Consider the following 21,210-nt stretch of genomic DNA (forward strand, 5'->3'; position numbering starts at 1 on the left):
TGACTTGAAATCCCGGCAGTGCTTTCATCTTCTGAGCTAATTTGACTTTGGGGTGTCCTACTGAAACCCCATGTCTGGGATAATGAGTCTGATACATTTACTTTGTGTTTACAGGGAGACCTGGTTCTCTGTATAACAAGCAGTCGTAAATGAGATGGAAAACAGCACTGATCATAAGGAGGCTCATATGATAGTTAGCTTCCGAGGGTTAAACTGAAGACCACATTGCAGATGAAAGGAAACCAAAACAGCACTTTTTTTCCCCTTTAAACTTCTAGACTAGAGCCTTTGTGCTATTTCACTTACTGTTTAAAAATTGATAGAGCCTTCTCACTTTTCTTTCTGTAGATCTTCATCAATTCAAAAGTCTCCCCCCCCAAAAAAAAAGACAAGTGCTGTGGGTCAGAACTTTTTCCACATGCAGTGTTTATTACACACTGGATTTTATAAATGTATCATGAATTTTTTATTTTAAATTGGTTTGAAAAAGAAAAAAACACATCTAACGTAACCATTTTGTTAACGCAGGGTGATGGGACAATGAATAAATGCATACAACCAGACACACTGTTTTGTCCGATCCTTTCAGATACGCAAGATTTGGATCAAAAACCATAATTAGCTAATATTTTTTGGCACATACAAGCATCCTTTGTCCTTATCCCTTAGTGGTTTACAGCGGCACAGTTGCCAAAGACCACATAATCTTTCTTCATAAATGACTTGATTTGTAATCTAAATACAAAACTCTTCTAAGAAGATTATCTGCACAATGCATGAGAAAACCTTCCATTTAGGGAGATTCAGAATTCATGGCTCAGAGAGATGTTGACACAATTAATCCTAGCACACGACACATTTTGCACATCTATTACCTAAAAAAAAAAGATTTTTTAGGAAAACAATGGATTAGTCTGTCTCAGAAAATAAAAGCATCTCATTCACAATGTTAACCTTGTAAAGTTTATTAGGCAACGAGCTTCAGGAGACAACCATGTTTGCATGATTGGAATTAAAATTTAATAGGCTATGGTTCTAACTTACAAAAAAAGTACAAAAATAATTTAGGGCATTCACAATATAGAAGAAAATCAGTACAGAAGAATGAAAATAAAAACTTTATGTAGAAGACCATGTCAACTTACACGTATCTCATTTCCCTAAGTTATAAAATCAATATATGCAGTGTCCAATAACTTTATCATGTACATGTGAAGACAATAAACAGGCAATTTAACAAACAACTCCTATGTGAAGTGAACGTATTTCTAATACATAAAAAAAAAACAATGTAAGAATGAGTACTTTCAAACCTTAGAGGGAAAACGTCATCATAGCTTGAGACCATAACACTATAAAACCTATAAATCATAAGAAACCTTTCCAGTATTTCTCAAAGCAGATAAATAATTTTAAGAGCACTTTTCTGTTGACAGAAAAATATTTGCAGCCACACTTTACTTAAAAACAAGCAGTCAGTATAAAAAGGAGCTTTTTAACAGGAATATCAAATAAGTGAGTTCACCAGTAGTTGCAGTAGATATTTTTGTTGTTTTTTTTTTGACTGGCAGGATCGAAAACATCTTGTTATAAACTCTGCTTACCTGTCAATTTTTAAAATTAAAATTACATATTTTGTTGTATTTAATTTTCATTCATTTTAATACTCAACCTTAACACAGAATCTAATTTATACTGTCACACATCAAGCAGATGAATACATGTAACATTTCCTCCAAAATAACTAAACCTCTGAGTATGGCCCCAGTAAGTCCAAAGAACGAAATGAAACAATTGCGCCTAAAATATGAACATTCACACTCTGGGGCCTGAACACACAATCTAATAACTTTCTCATATTCTGCATGAAGTTGAATTCCTCATCTGCTTGTTCATTATCAAATGTTTCAAACTTGTTACAGAGGCTTTTGTTATGATATTTTGAACTTTGCCTCTGCCTCAGACAAATTACTTCTGATGGGAATTTTGATGTTTTTCTGGGGGCTAACTCCACGCTCTGCTGCCATGCTAGAGACTGGAATTATAAGCGTCTATTCAGCCAAAGTTTTTAAATCAGGAAGCATTTGTAAAATTAAAATAGACTCTCTGATCAAGGGAATTCCTCATCCTTCAAACACCCGCTTTATTAGGAAGAAATCCTCCAGCAAGCGCTCCTTTTGCACCAGTGGTTCAGCTGCAGCAGTTTTAGTGTAGTGGTCACAGATGTGCTCCAAAACCTCCATAATTCTTCAACATGCTGTCAACTCCTGGATAGTGAGATGCATTTAAGGACGGTGTCCAGAGATTATGCTCAGATGCTCTCATGGGAATCTTTTTTTGATTGAATTGGTTACATGTACTCTGTGTGTAAAGTTGACAATGTCTGTCTTCACCAAGTGCTCTGGGTTGTGAATTGTATTCTGTCAAAATAACAGATGGCCTACAGATTTTTCCATCAACGTTTATAAAAAAAAGAAAGAAAAAAAACGGCCAAAGATGGAAAATATTTGGCTAACGTGACCCCGGGTGTCAAAGTCTTGGTGTCAAAGACAAAAGGATCTAGTCGGTGCTTTTGCTACAAAAATCCTCAACGCAGGGAACACAGGTAAGATCAGTGGAAGCAAATGGGCGAAGAGGACGGATTAGTCCGCACTGTAGGAGACACGTTGTGCCTCGATAATGAAATAACCCTCCATTCTTTTAAACTAAAAGAATGGAGTGAACCAAGTCTGAGGGAAGTGGACAGTTCATGCCACTTCAAGGACAAAAAGCACAGCCAGACCAGAGAGGCTCCTGCAGCAGTTTTTTGTCAGCCTAAAATTTATCAAGCAGGAAAATGCTTTCTTTTGGTTTGTTTTTCACTTATGTACAATTTCAGTACAAAATGTCTGCTGAAGCCAGCACATTGGCCTAAATTATAAAACTAATCCCTCCATGAGTTTCCTTTGCTTAATGAGCTCCAACCTTCACTGCAACTAAATTGTTTTCCATGTCTTAGCTGAGTGTTTGATGCCAATTGAAGTCTTGTTTATCAATTCTTCAACTTTCTTTACAACCACAACATGTGTACCATTAGCTTGAAGTGACAATGTCACGGAAAACTGATGCTTTTGTTAGTAATATGAAGTGGGGTGGTGACAGTTGTTGGGACAAGGTTTCTGGGGCATGTGCCCATCCAACCACAATGTGGGTCAGGGTGAACTTTTAGCACTTCCAGTTGCAGCTTTTGTCACAAATGTTAATTCTCCACTGTGCCAAATTATAGGGAGACAGGGTTCACAATGGAGCACTTTTAAATACCTGCACGGGGTTCCATTTTATTAGGTCTCCAACCTGATGCTCTAATAATAATAATAATAATAATAATAATAATAATAATAATAATAATAATAATAATCAATTTAATTTATAACACACTCTTCATTAACAAAAATCTCAAAGTGCTACACAATGCAACTAAAAACAAATAAAATCAACAAAAAAAGACAGTCATTTAAAAGCGGAGTAGGCTTGTCTAAAAAGAAAAGTTTTCAGGCCGGTTTTAAAGTCAAACAATAATTGCGGGGCTCTCAAATAGTCCGGGAGAGAATTCCATAGACGAGGAGCAGCCACAGCAAATGCAGATGAACAGATGAACAGATGAACAAATTTTGGAAATATTGCAAAGATGAAAAAAACAGGTTTTAAGCAGGTGTTTGATGTGATTTTCAAATGTGAGATGAGAGTTTATTTGAACTCCAAGGTTTGGGTAACACTTTATTTGAAGGGGTGTGCATAAGACTGACATGACACTGTCATAAATTGACATAACACCTGTCATTACCATAAAGAAGTCTTTATGAATGTTTATGACAGTTGTCATGAAGTGTCATTCAGTAAATAATGACACTTTTAATGCAAAGTTGCTCTAAAGGTTGCATTGAAAGTCCATAAAAAATGCCAACTTTGCATTAAATTATCATAATTTACAAAATCATGCAAAGTTGGCACTTTTAATGGACTTTTAGTGCAACTTTTAGGATGGGAATGTCAAGATGACATTTCTCCTGACTTTGTCCTCCTTGTTGGATAAATCCCCATAAAAGTCTTAACTTTATGAATTCTTATTCTTGCTGGAGACTTGTCACTCTCACCCAATTTCTGTCTTTGGTGGTTATTATGTTACAAATTTTCTCAAAATACCATCACTCTTCTGCAACTCTCTGCTTCCTTAGTGTTTTTTTCTATCATGTCATTTTGCATATTCCTCAACTCCGAATGACAACAAAAAGGAAAGCTTGCAAAAATGATTATATATGCCCTTTAAAAAATGTGTTCAGAAGTAATTCTTCATTCCGTCCTTTGAATCCAAAACTTGAAGGGTGAAAATATGAATCTGATTAATTTGTGCTGAGCAACGTATCACCTATTAAGGCCATCATATCTAACACTCGTTTTTAAAAGAAGTTTAAGTAAGTCAAAATAATCCTTTTTGTGACATCTCACAAGTTTCCTAATTCTAACGTAAACTTGCTTTTTAATTTTTTCTTAATGGTTTTCATCATCCACATGTCCAAGGAACTGGCTTTATGTGGTGATGTACTGTAACAAAATCTTGGAGTTCCTGACAAGTTCTAATATATTAACAAAAAATATCATCCATAAATTTTACAATATGGAATTAGGCATATATGAATAGACTTTAGCTTTGCTTTGTTTAACAAGCAGTATGACGAGTTCTGATTTGAATATCTATCTTTTTTTATTTGATTCCTCGTACACCAACAAAATAAATACAAGTCATTTAACATTCAAATAATATCTTATTTTTTCCTTTTAGTCAATTGTTGGTATTGCTAGGAACACTTTTAAAACAATATTTTTAATCTCGTTACAAATAGCGTACGTCTTACAGGATATTTAACAAGCACTGCATATGTGAAGACATTTTGCACTGCAACCCTTCATTAGTCAAAAGCGTAATTTGTGAAATTCTGTTGCTTAGCTTTTCCACTTGCACAGAGCATCTCAATATGTCAGAACTCATCACATCTGTAAAACAGCTCTAATGAGGCTTCTGGACAAAAATTAAAAAGCAAACAATTGCAAAAGCTAAGCTTAAATGCAACACAGTATTCTGTCCACATTTGCTCACATATCTTCCTGAAAATTGCGAGTCAAGCAGTAAATCCTTATTGTCTGTCATCTGACTTAGATGTCTTTTTTTTTTTTTTTTGAAAAAAAAAAAAAAAAAAAAAGAAGACACAAACATCACCCACACTCTACAAAGACTCTTCTGACTCTGCACAGACATCATTTCATCAGAAGTGCCGGGATGCTGAAGAGGCCCTTTTCGACTTCTGGTGATCATAAGCCCTCATTCTCTATTCTGGCTCATCGAGCAGCTGTCCAAACAGAGCTGAGTTTGCTCAGGTACTTGTCCTTGATGGAGAAAGCTGCAGTGTGTTAGTTAACGCTGCACACTGTGTTGAGGCAATGTACGTTGCCTAAATCCTGACCCACTTTTAGTGTCTTTGTGCTTTCAGGATTTAGATCAAGTAATATCGAGGGAGATGAATGCCATACTGCCTAACAGGCTGTGTGGAGTGTGTCATGAGGCAAATGAATTAAGCACATATCAGAGCGAGGGAGAGGGGTGGATACCTTGTGTAGATGTATGAAATCCCCCTCCATCCAAAACAATAAGAAATAGATGATCATCCGCATCAAATGTGATGCAGAAGATCATATCGCAAGGCAAACGTGTTTTGATGTGGCTGCTTCACAAGGCGACGGAAAAACTGTTTTGTGAATTGAATTTGAACACAGGAACTCAAAAGGGAGTCGGTTATAAACATTTATTTGAACAGTAGTGACCTTGTATTGCTTCCATCAATCTCTGATGTTAATTACCGTGTGCCATATTTAGAGGTACAGAGAGCGTCATTCATTATGAAGACCCAGGGAAATGACTAGAAGAGAAGCTGTTACGGAGCAGCAGGAGGATTTACCGGCAGGGTTGTAAACTGGCTGTGACATTTGGCCAGGACGCTGGCAGTGGGCTCGACTTACTTAATGAACTAACATGTTCCTGTTGGCAGCCCTAAGTGTACCATTTATTACAACAACTGGGGTAAAGACACAGGGTGCAGTCGGTCAGGTCTGAAATCACAGCAGACGCTAGATGAAAACATCTCACCATTTTAAGAATCAGGATTTTCAAAATAAAATTTAAAAAAATAACAGAGGACAATAATAATTTGTAAAATAAGCATTGATTGCATGGATATCTTTCTCAGTGAATATATTTCTAAAGAGGCTTTTCACATAAAATTTTTCTCATCACAAACATTATATTCCAGTTATGTCATTACACCAGCGAACTAACTGTTCGTCATCTTTTGAAAAAAAAAAAGGGAGTTAGCCTAAAAATACTTTTCTTGTTAGTACTTACGCTGTGTCGTTCAATTTTCTAGAAATTTCTAGAATTCTATTTTCTAGAATCGGGTGTGAATTTCACGCCAATAGCCCCGTAAGTAATAGATTTACTGAGAAAATGTTAAAATGTTCCATGGTAATTTCCCCTATTTTATCTTAGTACAACCAAAGTGAAGTTTTATGAAAACAATAAAACTCTGTGTCTTCTAAGCTACAAATACAAACTCTGTAGATTTTAGGGGAAATGAAAATTATATAGCAAGAGGATATTTTATAGTCCATGCCCATAACAATCAGACTTGAAAGCTTATAGTCCAGCAGGTGTTCAGCCCATCCTACAAAGTATGCCTGTAAGACAAAACAGAGAGGAAATAAACATGCGATGCACGAAAGGCACATGCCAGAAGAATATTCACTGCATATATTTACACAAATCCTCCGCCATTCATGTAATTGTTTCAAATTCCTGCCTAAATCAAAAGTCATCGGCCGTATGCGGGAATGACGTATAGGTTTTGGGATAATTTGGGAACAGAAGCGTGTGAAATCAGTTTGTGACGGTCTGGAATTGCCAGGCTGCATTTTCAGACACCAACTAAATCCTGCAGGGATCTGAAAAACTTTCCCCACAACTGGCAGGAATGATGACCAGGCTGACACACTGATGATGGAGCCAGACAAACCAGTTAGTCTCAAAATGAGCTGCAGTTCAGTATATAGCAGCAGCGTCATTCCAGCCAACACCAGCGGGGAAGAAGACAAAAAAAAAAATCTCAAAAGGCTTGCACATACTCTAACAAATGAGAAATTTGTTTGTCTCAATGGTAGTTCTTGGAGAAAATGTTAATTAGACCGAATGAAATGCTTCAGGATCCATGTTGCAATCTGTCAAAAGTAGTTTGACCAGCATAGTATTTACTAAAGCCAACAAATCACATGGAAACTTGATTCTTTGTATTGATCACAGTTGTTTACTACCACATTCACTTGGTACTGTCAGTACAAACAAACCTCTGTGACAACAATGACCTGCATTTTCACATTGTTGCACATAGGGATCTAAAAATACATACATGAAGAGTAAATCTGTATACCCCCGGCTATTTTCGATTAAACAGTTCAACATAGACGATTTAGATTCGATTTCTTCTTTTAATTACATCCTTTGTTCATTTAATAAGCTGACATAATTTTCCAATCCAACTACAAACACAACAATTTAGGATATTTTCCCAAGGCCAACCTATCTCTTTTGGTATTTTTACAATAATGGTTTACAATGTTTACTAAAAAAAAAAAAGACACGCAACAATCTCTCCAAATTGATTTTTATGAGTATGATAAATAACACTTGTGTCCTTGGTTTGTAGCAGTCTGAGCCCTCGGGTCTGACATTTGGGCTGGGCGAGCATCAACTGCGGCTCAGTAATTCCCCTCGATCCACTGGCTGTCTCTTTGCGAATCCCCTGGTTATAATCTGTCAACTAACGTACAACATCCAGGGTGACACTTTTGTATGGAGATGCAGCTTTTAGCCCGACACAATCAGCTCGTCCTTGAAATGGATACAGAGGTGGGCTACAGCTCCTCACTCTCACCTAAACCTTTGCAAACAAGCCCTTATCATGTTGTTATGAGCAATAAGGGTGCAATTATTAAAGGAAATAAAAACACTCAGCATAAGAATTGACGGGCATCGTTTATTTGTTTCCAGTTGCTTAGCAAAACCGGCGAGTGCGTAATGTTGCACACTGAGAACGCCTCGCTCTCTAGCAGCCAGGCTGAACCCAGGAGCAGATGGTGTCATTACATGACCACAGAATGTCTTGGTATTAGCTCAAGCTGTGGGAGGTTTATTATCAATCATACATATTTATTTTCATTTTGCCTTCAGAGGACATGTCATTACGAACAGCTCCACAGAAGAATCTGCATAGAAAGGAGAACAAAGTTTTGTTGTTGGATTAGGTTCTTTGAAGGGAAAGTTTATAGAAAGAAACAAATGAATCTGAAGCAATGGTCATATCAGGACTATTCAGTGGCTACAGTCTGAAGAGCTTCTTGCATGAGTGGTGCCTCGCTTTTAAGGGTCTTCCCACACATCCAAACACAAACCCACTTAGTCTTAGTCTTAATTTCACCAACGTGCCTTGTCTGATAGGAACACTTTGAAGTGGCCCAGCCAATTCTGACTTAAGCGTAACATAATCTGTGGTGGGAGCTTAAGATCACGGTAACGGCAAGGATGCATTTAAACTTTAAAGTCATAAAATAATAATAATAACAATAATAATAAAGATGTACTTTTTTGCCTATTTTTTTAAATAATTGTTTTTATCTAGCTTAAATAAAAAATTGAAAATCTATTTTTCAACTCTTTTTCTTCGTGAAGAAAATGCCTTGGTTGAACAGAAGTCGTTTTAATTCCAAATCTGCTTGTGGCATGGCTTGATCATGATTTAATCTGCTCAAAATACATAGAATGCATAGCTCCTTAGATATAATAATGGAAGCAATTTTAGATTTCACTTCCTTACCTGTGGATCTTCCATCATGTCTCACATTGGATTTTCCCCCGAAGTCTGCTTCTGTCTCCGTCTGATTAAATTCACAAATTAACAAAAACCGGAGCCCTTAGTTTATTCTTTACAGAAACAAAATTGCAACAGCGGTTTGTTATTAAATATCAGTGTGCATATTTTTAAGGTTGGTGTGACATCTCAAAAACATCGCCAGAGGTGATAGAGTTGGCAAGGGAACCAAACAAACAGCTGCCAGTGTTTTATTGTGCCCGAGGCTGCTGGCCAGGCCTGCCTTAATGGACAAGAATCACTGCCGAGTCCATGCATGGATTGATGGCAAAGTGATGAAATGCCAGCTCCATGGACCGTAAGCACCTTAGGATGTATTCTTTGTGCAAAACAAAAATAAAACTTGTTCTATTTTTTTTTTTTTTACTAAACTACTTTATTTGTATCTGAGAGGAGTTTTATCTGTGGCATTCAGTTGAAAGTAATCCATGGACAACCATGGCAAATTGTGGATGATTTTTGTTGCTTTTTTTGGCTGATTTGATGTTGGAGGAAGGTTTGTTATGAAAATGAAGCAGACAGTGTTTCTGGCATGCACTGATGCATGGAGCACTTCCAAAACGCAGGTGCAACTAAAGTTTTAGCAGTAACTTGAAGGAACAAGTCACAGAGGAATTATCAACAAAGAGTTGAAAACTGTAGTTTAGGCATTTAAATCCTTTATTTTGTCTTATTTTTTTAATAACAATTAGCAAACATCTTTGTCAAACAATCCTCTCTATAAATGACATCCATTCTATTTGTGTTGTCTTTGTATCAAACTGTTATTTCCCTTACTGAGCAGCTTTTTTTGTTTCTTTACTTGTTTTCTTCCTCAAACGTTATAAAATAAGGAGCATTGCTGTATTGTTGTGGCACAGGATTATTTTCAATAGGTGACAACGACCTTGAAGAACAGTCTGTGTGGCAACATGACACATTCAAGTCCAAACGAAAGAGACATTCGATTAAATATTAATCAAGCTTACAAAATAATTGAAACAAGTCAACAAAAGACTGAAGGTGTCTTACGAAACAATGAACACCTACCCAAGAATTTTCTCTTCGGATGAAGATGAAAATGTGTGACGGGAATCTTCCATCTTAAATGTGTCTTCTTTGTGCCCTGCATGAAAGCACACACACAAAAAGACAATTGTACAAAAACTCTTAGGTCAAAAATAAATGCATAAGATCCGAGAGGAAGTGCAGGAAGGAGCTCTGGATGTATGGAGCATGGAGTAAAACAGTGCTGCCTTTCCGTTACCGTGGCAGCTGGTTGAAAGACAACACCCATCTCTATTATTAAAGTAACATTGCTTAATCAAAACAGATGACATTAACAACGTGTTAATAACTAACGCATTATTTCAGGAGCAGGAATGACAAAGTATTTCAATTTAGTAGAATTAATACTGAGATTTTACATGACATTTAATTAATATTTTAGAGATAATCATAAAATAATTGTAATTTCAGATATTTGATTTTATTGCTAATTTATATTCAGAAGAGTTTTTGTTACATCTTGTTGACATTGATTATGTTTCTGATCCTAGTTTGTAAAAACTGACTCCACTAAGAGTTTATTTTATGATCAATATCAGACCAAAGAATTACTGTACGAGTGACTCACTGGTGCTAGATATTATTTTTCAGTTATTTAACTACTTTTCTTTACAGTAATGTAAGAGCTGATAATGAAAAGAATTGTTTAAATCATTGGCCGTCAAAGTGGGTATAAAATATCACAAAGTCTCATATGTATTGATGCACAGGAGCAACCAAAAAGTTTATTTTTTTTAATTGATCTATACCTTTTAATTATAATTTTTTTTCTCTAACATTTTTCTCAACTAGTGTTTTCTACAAAGTTAAAGTGGAACCATATCTGAATCACACCTTAATCTTGGAACTGAACATTCTGGGTGCACTTATTTGTTTATTTTCATCTTTAATAATTTGATGCTGCATGTAAAAATCTTTCAGTTTTGCTAAGCAGTTCTAAATTTAGAACATTAATATACAATATTTTGCTTAAATTCTGCACTGCTTCTATTCTAAAGTGCAGAGTCTAATCAATCTGTTAATGGATGTCACAGATAAAGCCAAACTGCACCACTACAAGTGAAATTTACTCACAAAATAAAACAAACTGACGCTGCATCCTTTGCTCTGATGGCTTTGAGCATAAATCCTGTTGTGTGTTATCAGCACATTTGTGCAACTTCGGCGTTAGGCCTTACATACATGTTCAAAAAGGAGTACTCATTTAAATCAAGGTTTGTGTAGCAGCTGATGAATTATGAATAGGTCAGCGAGCATGTGGCCTTGGGGATTACATTTTACAGTATTTGCAGAATTACCTGACAATATGTAGAGAGAAAAAAATGCACACACAAATGCAGAAAACAGAGATGCAATACCTGGTCCGAACAGAACAAAAAGAGGCAGGGATTATCTTAATAAAAGGATTGCAGGAGGAGTTCATCAGGTGTTATTACACTGAAATAGTTACGTGTAATAACGTTTCCCCCCCAAGTAGTTATCAGTTTGTCTGAATAAAAAGGAAACTTCAAAAAAGCCATGAGTCAGAAGTCCTGCTTTTGTTATGCTTTGCTTCTTTGTCTTAGTAGTTTTTAACATGTTTTATGTCTTTGTATTTCCAAAAGCACAAACAGAGACAGATCTGAAAATGTGATCGCAATTGTTTCCACTCACCTGCAGTGTTTCTCTGTGCTTTGATGACAACACACTACGGTGTTTTTCAGAATCTATAAGAAAGAGCAGACCATTGGTATAAAGTATGCATAAACTTATATAGCATAATATTTAGACTAATAACCTGCATGCAGTGTAAAGTGTCTACAAAGTACAGATACATCCACATTATATGGTTGTGGGAAAAAAAGTAAACCAATTCAAGGTTAACAAAAAAAGACATTTAATGAGAAATCTACTTATTTCTCAGGAGTGATGAGAAAGTTAGCCGAACATTATTTTAGAGCTTTTTAAAATTTAATTTAATCTTTCTTTTATTTCAGTTTAGCTGAATCTCTTACGTGTGTGGTTAGAGGTATCGAGGGAGATTAATCTTTGGTTTAAAACGAGCAGGTTTACTTTTTTTTTTTTTTAAGTGAAAGTTAGCAGTTGATGGTTAAATTAGGATTAGCATTAAGGTTACCTGTTTAGTGTTTAGTCTTCCTTTTAGTCCCATCATCTACAGTCTTTAATCAGAGTCAGGCTTCGGGTGTGCTAATCACAGAGGTGTTTACAACACGCAGAAATCGCATGGAAGAAATGCACAAACAGAAGGAGTTTAGCAGAGACACTGAGATGTTGCAGGTAGTGACTGAGTTCAGTAGGTTGGGTTTGTTCCCTTAAGCAAACAAGCAGAGTATCAGCCTCGATTAGCCGGACATATTTAAGGCAATGTTATGATATATATGAGAGGAGTTCTTACCTCTATAAAACTCCATAAGAAAGTCAGTGTGAATCAATATGTTTATTCACTTCAGAGACTGGATTGCAAGAAAACAGGTATTAGTTTTGAGTAGAGATCAAATATTCATATTGGGCAAGTTGAAGTTCTTGATTAAACATTTTTGCTGGTGTCTGACAGAAATCTACAAAAAAAAATAAATAAATGAAGGAATCAAAAATTAAAAAAGAAAATTAATTTACAGTTTTGTTATCTCCTATTTATTAAGTATTCCACTCAGGATTTAGGTTTAAGTTATTTTTATTAAATGCTTTATGTACAAATACAGATTACACACAGAACAAAGCACAGTTTATGAATTACACACTGTGGTGAATGCTTTCAGTCCAAACAATAAGGATGGTGTTTTTCAATAATTCCCTAAATTCACAATAAAACCAGGAGTAACTTTTATTTCTGGTGTCAGTTACTTTTATGTTACGCTTTAAATTGGGAGGGGAAGCTGGTTATTGAAATATTTAGAGTTCACAATGTTGAACACATTTTTAAAGAAATCTTTAGATCATTAAGACATTTTACATTCAGGTCTTTGATTCTTGGAAGACTGGTTTCCATTTGTTGCTTTAAAGCAGTCTTTATGTTAACTCTTTTCATAGGTATGTGTTGTTTTCTGTTGGTTTGCTACCGTGGTGATATTTTTAGAAAATTTAGCACCTGCTGAAATGACCAAGAAGGCTGCGTGTCCGCATTAGTCTTCAAGAAACACATTTTTCCTGAACATATTTGTTTTTTGTAGACCAAACTAATGAGGGTGTGTTGGTCATGTCACTTAATCTTACAATAAACTGGCTCTACACTGGTCGAAAACATCTTAAATTGCGCTACAATCTGAAGTTTGATTACTTAATGCCAATGTAAATAACTAGTGTAGTTATTTACATGACAATTGGAATATTGAAAGTGCATCTGTTTCTGTAAAAAGACGTCAACTGTTGTAAATGATGACAAAATAAAGTTCCATTTAGGACTGGATGATTAAAATAAAACATACATTTGTGAGGGTAATAAATCCTATGATTTACACGCATGTTGCATGGACTTCCTTTTTCCATATCTTCTTCATCAGTTAATGTATCTTATTTCGAATTGGGGTATTTGAATTTATAGAATATAGAATAGAGGAGATAGGAAAAGTCTGAGATAACTAAAATGGATAGAGTCAGCCAAATTCTATAACAATCAATTAAATGTCAAATAACTCTACTGTGGTCTAACGAATTAATCCGTACGGGCCAGACTGGTGGAAACAAAACACTCCACTGTTTATTACTCTCAAGTGGGGATGCTGTGGTGGAAACTGCAACAGATCTTTTTGTTTATTTATTTGTGGGAATGCATGTTTACTGTCCATTTAGAAGCTCTCATACTGACAGCAATACCATGAAGGCAGATGGCTACCTGCGCTGCACGGATTTAATAGCTGACTTACAAAGTCTAGTTGAAAGTAATAAAGAAGTCGGAAACTGGAGGTGCAGCTGTGGCATTCGTTGCGAGGTAATTACAAAATAGATAATTAACACATTGACGCATGCATGCATTGTGAAACTGTTTCTGTTATGTTTGCCTTCTACAAAAGACTTTTGGAAATATTTGATGAAACACTTCATTTTCCTAACATGATTATCACTGAATATGTTCCCAATTAGACAGTGTCATCAAATGATAATAATAGAGATCAGCACCTTATGTTCCAGTGAAACAGGTGACACCTGTGCTTTTCTTCATATAACAATATGTTCTGTGTCATTATGAAGCATTAATCTTTTAGTGTTATGTTACTTTTCCCCCCGTCCTCCTGGGCAACTGCTCGTTTTATTTGTGTCAATGTTGGAACAATTGACTGGCCAACATGGGATTTTTCACAGCCTTTGTGAACATTTTTTTTTTTTGCTTTCCAACTCCCGTCTCTGAACATTTTAATGATGCTGACACACAAGCAGAACAAAAACAACGGCCTACTAAAACGTAGGAGGTTGAAGTCACCGCTTTCGCAACGACTGCTTGACTACGTCTAATTTGGTGAAAAGAGTAGGGGGTTGGCTTGCGAACTTTTAATAACAACTCCAATGAAGCCAATAAATGGAAACCAATCTGTTACAATCACACACATACTCTGTATGAACAAGTCTGTCAAAATCGTGAAATTTCTGCAATAGGGACAAGTGAGTTAATTTAAAGAGCTGATTTAAGAACAATCATCTTGTACATGGGGGGTATGTTTAAAGGTAGAAAAGAGACTTGATTGTGTATGATTTTATTCACACATCAGAATATTATCGATCATGTCTTTTTTTTATTTTAAAATTTGATGATGAGATAGGGAAAGTTACAACATTTCTTTCTTTTGTTTTTTTTTGTTGAAAAAGTTGAAAAAAGGTTTCAAAAGAGAAGCGGAGGTCACAAATCTGGAGCACCTTCAGTATCTACCATAGGGATGTTTTCTGTAGCCTCCTCTTGTCAGGCGTAACGCTGGAGCTTTGAGAATGGGTCTGGGGCTTGTCCACTCTTCTTCTGTGGGAATATACCACATTCACTTCTGTGAAAACTAAATCTCTCAAAACATATGGTGCACATACTGTATGTATTGAACTCTTGTCGTCTCAGAATATTTCAGCAAAGAAAATAAATTACATCCTGGGAAATACAGGGTTCTCTCACAGCAGGAAATTACTGTCATAACCGTTTTTTCCTCTACTGGACCAGTACTGAGATTAGACTGTCAGAGACTCCTTCCTTAAAGGCAAATTACATAAAGTTGACCACCTTTGCTATGGCACACTGCGCTGTTTCCAAGTAAGAGTGTTTATGAAGCAGAAAATCAAATTATTGGCTGCTTGGTTTTACTTTGGTCTGACCTCAACACCCCAGTGCTTAAATTCATTGTGCTGAAAATAACTGAACATGCAAAAAGACAACGACAACCAGCTAACCGCTGATTTCATTAGACCTTGCAAATGGAATTCAAATAATATTTTATACTCAGAGGGCATAATTTCAACATTTATAGATCTTTTATTTTCCAACGGTATTTAGGCCTGTAGATCACAACAGTCAAATCCAGCTCTGTGATAAAAAAGTTATCAGCCATATCAGCAATATTAATATTGGATATCAATATTGGCCCAAGTTTTTTTTCCAAATGTAGGAAAAAAAACTGTTGCAGCTAATTATCATTATCATGCACACTTTATGCTCACGAACAACACCCTTAGTTATCTCACTTTGGCTGTTTACGCTCTGCTATGTGATATACTGAAATATATCACAAAAATATATCCCTTTTGGGGAGGGGTTGGATCTCCAAAAGTTTTTTGGTCCCAGAAAAAGCATTTTTTAACATTAAAAACCAGTGAATAGATTCATTATAATTTATCTGTTTGTTTGTTTTTTTGTTTTTTTTTAATATACTTTGAAGATTTATTTTAAGTTTCCTGACTCCAGCATAAGATAAAAATTAAAGTCTCTATTGCTGCAGTTTCAAATATGGTATTCTAGAAAAAACATGTGTTTGGACTTGAAGAAGTCTAAAGATCATGTAGTTTGCAGAAGCATCCAAGAATGATTCATATGCACACAACAAAGGTTAGCTCTATGGAAGAAAAAAAAAAAAAAAAAGCCTTTAAGGGCAAAACACCCAAAAGGAAAAACAGCTTGTAGCCTCATGAGGTTCCACTGGCACATCCACAGTTTCACAGTTTTAGTTAAATGCAGCTTGCAGTCAGGTATCGTGTATCGTAGGAGGGGTGATGCGTAGAGGAGCGGCTCCCTGGGTCAGGAAGTGGGCTGCGGGGCTTGTTTCTTTGTCTCTTGGTTGGTTTTAATAACAGTGTAGCAGCTGTTCGGGCTGCAGAAACTGCCAGAATGTGTGTAACATCCTACATTGTGCTTGTGAATATAGCTAATTACCTGAAATAATAGTGGAAAATTACAATAGCTTTTTTTCTCCTTCTCGACAAGAAAGAGAATGCTAATTCCAAATATATTACCAGGCCTAGCACTACACTTTTCCCAGTGCAAGTATTGAGAATAGGAGCTAAATTGTACTTTAATTTTATGATTGGTATTAATAAGTCTAAGAATGCGTTACACAGTAGGCAAAGTTTACTCGATAAAGAACTCAATTAATCAGCCTCAAAGTTGCAGAATGATTTTTATTGAGGGGCTAATCAAATAATCAACCCCCTTTTCAGCTTTAACAATGGGTTTTGTTGAACTTTGTCCAAATTAAATACTCTACACTGGGTCCTTGTCAGAAGAAAAGGGTGAGAGTGACTATAGTTCATGAAACAAACTTCTTTTTAACAGCAAGTAAGCCACACTTACCATAGCTGTTGTACGATTCATCACTGGTTCCGTGTCCATGTTCATAATATTCTGAAATGCTATAATAAGCACACAAACAAAGAAAAATATTCAGGATAAAGGATGCACTTTAATGTATAAATAATGCACAAAAACAAACAAAAATAAGAAACATATCTGCAAAGTATTCATCCCACTTGAACTTGAATCTTCCAATTTTGAAATTTGCAACAGCAAATTTCAAGTCCTAATAGACATTTGGAATTATGAAACATGCTAAATTTGTTTATTTGTTAGTTCATTAAGTCTCTATTGGCTTCATACAGCTACACTGAATTGTCTTACAGTTTCTTTCTATGCAAAATTGCTTAAACTCCGACAGGTTGGGCAAGCTTCAGGAATTATTTTTGATTAGGAATCTAGAATCGTGCCTTTAATGGTGGCAGCATGTTGGATTTGTTCTTTTTGGAGACTTTTGTTCATCTCTCATCGGTTGAGGCATTGTGTTTTCGGACGATTATTCCCTCTGGTTTTGGATGCTGTGCAGCTGGAAAGAGTCTTGTGCCCTTTTCTTTTTATTTTCAGGCATGTGCTGTGATGCATAACCATGGCAACAAAGTTGTTGTTTTTCTCGGTTTTGTTCACAATTGGGAGCACCTGATTGTCATCCCCAAAGCTCAAATAAGACCTCTTTTGCGACCACAATAGTTGAAACAGAGGATTCATGGATATTGATCAAGGCCAAAGAGAGAAAAAGGAAGTTCAAACCATCGCTTCCATTGATCATAATGAGTAAGGATCATGTTCGCCACTACAACACGTCTCTGCCTGGCTTTCCAACCATACGGCCATGAGGTGGATTAGCAGTGCCTCTCCACAATTGATTACGTTGTTTAGTACTTTACTGTGAAATATAGTCTCTGTTGCTTCAATATTGAGCCTTTAGCATTTGTGACAACCATGTAAGAGTTATAAAATAGTGTCTTCAGTCTGAGGCTTCTAGTAATTGGTTACCTGACCTACTGCTACTGAAGATTCGAATGCGTGCCCACAGCATCACAACTTGACAACAACTCTACAAAGATGCTCAGACGATATGAGTTACGACAACATTTAATGCCCCTTTGGGAAAAAATAAAGTACTTTTTAACTCCACTGAATTCTCAATTAGATTTAGGTCTGGATTTTGACTTGACCGTTACAACACATAGTTTATAAAATACTCACCCTGCTTATCAATCCTTGTCTAAACTGTCAGTATCACTCAACCGTGAACAAAGAGTTTTTCATCTGAAGTTACCGACCTTTAAAAGCAGCTCATAAATGTGTAGCTTTTACTCTGTGGGACAGCTCATTAATCCAACAACAGATGGGCTCTGTAATGCTTAGAAACTTGCCTGAAGAGGTGTAAATAAAGCATTTGTTTAGGACTGTTCGCATCTGTGAGTTAATACACATTTGGTGCTCCAGTGGGGATTTTCAACAACACTGTGGAGATTGTGGGATTTACTGATACATTTGAACTCCTCCCGTTGTTCAACGATGTGCTTTTAATGGCTATTGGTAGATGGATGCCACAGCTTCTGTGTATGTAATTTTACTACTTTTTGTTACGTCTTATTCAGGTACTAAAATATGTGGTGTTGGGCTTAGAGAAGTATTAGAACCCGCCCACAGAAAATGGGTAAAGGCACCTGAAACAAAATGATTTTCAGATTGACAAAATTTAGAAAACTGCAGCTTTTAATTTGAATTTATTTTTTCGTCAGTGAAACAATAGCCTCCAAACTGATACTTGAATTGAAAACCTTTGTATCTTTATAAATGCTCCAGATATCTGTGCAGGGAGCTGTTTTTGCAGTTGTACGTGTCTGTAAAAATCACCTCTTTGTCTGAGTGCTGTAGTTTTCATCATAGGCTTCATAAGTCTCATCTTCATATTCTTCATCATATCCGTCTTCATAGCCCTGCAAGAAAAGAAGCAATAAATATTAAAGCTGACATGTTTTCTCATTCCTGTCCAGTGCAGCTATGTAAAGATGAATACATAATACAAGCCATACTGAGCTACATGGGAAAAGGCATTCCTTTCAGTCTGTAATGCCCAACAGCAATTATTGATTAAAGCTGGTGAAAGAACATGCCTCACTTTTGGAGCCTAATGAGCAATTTCTGAGGCTCAAACCGGATCTTGAAAGTTTAGACATACAGATATGGATTTTTGGTAAAGAAGTGTAAAAATCCTTAAAAATAAATCTCATTCTAAAATTTTTTTTATCAACATGCAACTTTTAATTTGAGCATATTTAAGTAGAAGAGAAAGAAAAGAAGCCACATTAGCTAGAGAATAGTTTTTAACAAAGTCACTGGTGGCACAATTGTTTGTACCTGTAAAAATCAGCTTAAAGGCATAAATGTAATTATAGCATTTCCTGTATTTCTGCTTTATTTTTGTAAGTTGACCAAAGTTATTGGGAACTTTTAATTGGTAATCCATGACTTGACTTGTTTCTTATATATATCCCCTGGGGATATAAGAAAAGAGAAAGAGGACATTTTCTTTCAGTACTTGCCACTAGAATAGATGAGGGCCCATATTTATCTTGCAACCACACAGTAATACGACAGTAAGAGAAGTAATAAGGAAAACCTCCAAAGGTCATTGCTGGATAACTACAGCAAAGAGTTGCATATTTGGGTCAGCAAACCTCCATAACAACCATTAAAGGCTATCCACATAGCAACCATGTGTTTAGGATTACTCTTTGCACCAACATTACAAGTGAAAGGAAGCATTTGTTAAACCAAGTTTGAACTTTAAATGGAGTTTTGTGCTTTGATTCGGTATACTAAGCTTTAAAAAAGGATGACTATGTGCTTAGAAAAAACTGACATACACTGTAAAATATGGTGGAGGATGTATGTGAAAGGGTTTTTTCCTCTATTAGAAATGTCATTGTTAGAATGTATGCAGCCAATGAAACTAAGAGAATAAATATGAGTCATTACTGAGCATTTTATTTGGATGGTGAATCAAAACAAATTGGCAAAACAACACAGAGAAGGTTCACAAAAAAATAACCTTCTTCAGTGATCATCACAGTCCCCAGACCTAAGATGTTGGGAAGAGCGGAAGAGCAGACTGCACAAGAGAACCTTGGCCTCTGGATGATTTAGACAGATTGTGGAAAGAGGAATGGCCAAAGTTTCTTTTCTCTTTTTGGTTCAATCTTGTGAAATGTTAAAGGGAAAACTACGCGATGCCCCGTTGGCCAAACGGGGTCGTGATATCAGCAGGTGTACAGAGATTCGATAAAACCAGGGTTGCTGATAATTTTTTTCTGTGTCCATAGTTACTTTTAATACAGGTAAAAAGACCAGGCAGCAGCTGGTAATGTTCAGCAAAAAGAAAACTGACTAAACCACATGGAGCACACAGCAACAACCGCCTACGCTCAGATGTTTAGCCAAATATCTTCACTTGAGATAACTACATAAAAAAACATAAACAGAAATACATTACTGTGTTACAAAAATCTGGAGTTTGAACTTCTGCTTGTAAATATATTATATTATTATATATATTATGCAACTGTTTAAAAAAAATTATATATCATAATTAGTATAATTTTTAGCTCATAAGATCCTACTGATAGGATACTATGATTTTATTGGTGGTGCTAAATCAAATGTCAATTCAACCAGGAAAACGACCTGAGATGCTTCACAATCCTATTTTTGGTCTTCTCATTTTTCCAATTTCCATTGATTTACTCATAAAATCCACTTTAAAAGAGCTGTTTAGTTTTACTGTCCAGTGGATGAGTGTTAATAAACTCTGCAGAGATACTTTCGGTTACGACTATGTGCTGTGAGTAATTAAGTTTTACGAGGTGATGTGAGTGCCTAGTTGACGTCTTTCTCGTGGATTGGGTAGAAATTCTCCCACACAGGCACCACTAAATCTGGAAAATGCAATTTCACATTCTTTCCAAACTTTGGTTCCTTTCAGATTTTCTAATAGCTAGAACTTCAAAGATGTCTTATAACACTCATAAGACAAAAGTACTTATCTGAGACTAAATGATGAATATTTACAAGTTGAAATGTCCCATCTCAGCAAAACAAAACAAACAAAAGAAAACAGATAAGATTTATGAAAGAAAACTTGATGCAGTGATCTACATGTTGCGAGCCATATGTGTAAATATTTTAGAGGAGAAAGCAACTGAGAAAGGGGCGAAACTATAATGAGCTGAAACTAATTGACCAATTACTGAATACTACTCAAACATCTGAGTAAACAGCTGCTCAGCTCAACAAAATTGTGATTGTTTAAAAAAAAAAGAAAAGTAAGGATACTCTTGTTGCGATCCTTGCGTGCTAGTTTTCTTTGTGTTTTGACCATTTCTTTGTTGC

General features: G+C 35.9%; 1 protein-coding gene across 4 annotated transcripts in view; it reads right to left on the reverse strand.

Annotated features, from left to right (window-relative positions):
* Window positions 1–949: 949 nt before the first annotated feature.
* Window positions 950–21,210, reverse strand: part of khdrbs2 (KH domain containing, RNA binding, signal transduction associated 2) — an 88,211-nt gene continuing 67,950 nt past the window's right edge. Inside the window, exons 7-13 of one of the 4 annotated variants that reach the window (XM_008429838.3) lie at window positions 18,676–18,758; window positions 16,813–16,871; window positions 14,917–15,000; window positions 11,709–11,761; window positions 10,038–10,113; window positions 8,955–9,015; window positions 950–6,765 (exon numbers count right to left, since the gene is read on the reverse strand). In XM_008429838.3, coding sequence (XP_008428060.3) covers window positions 8,969–9,015; window positions 10,038–10,113; window positions 11,709–11,761; window positions 14,917–15,000; window positions 16,813–16,871; window positions 18,676–18,758 — 402 coding nt within the window. In that variant the 3' untranslated portion in view covers window positions 950–6,765; window positions 8,955–8,968. Of the gene's footprint in view, window positions 6,766–8,954; window positions 9,016–10,037; window positions 10,114–11,708; window positions 11,762–12,711; window positions 15,001–16,812; window positions 16,872–18,675; window positions 18,759–21,210 lie in introns of those variants that run through there. The other 3 variants (XM_081616301.1, XR_014091151.1, XM_081616302.1) reach the window with 3 other exon arrangements.

This window comes from Poecilia reticulata, chromosome 15 (assembly GCF_904066995.2).
Source record: "Poecilia reticulata chromosome 15, P_reticulata-male-v2, whole genome shotgun sequence".
In the NCBI taxonomy this organism is placed as follows: domain Eukaryota; kingdom Metazoa; phylum Chordata; class Actinopteri; order Cyprinodontiformes; family Poeciliidae; genus Poecilia; species Poecilia reticulata.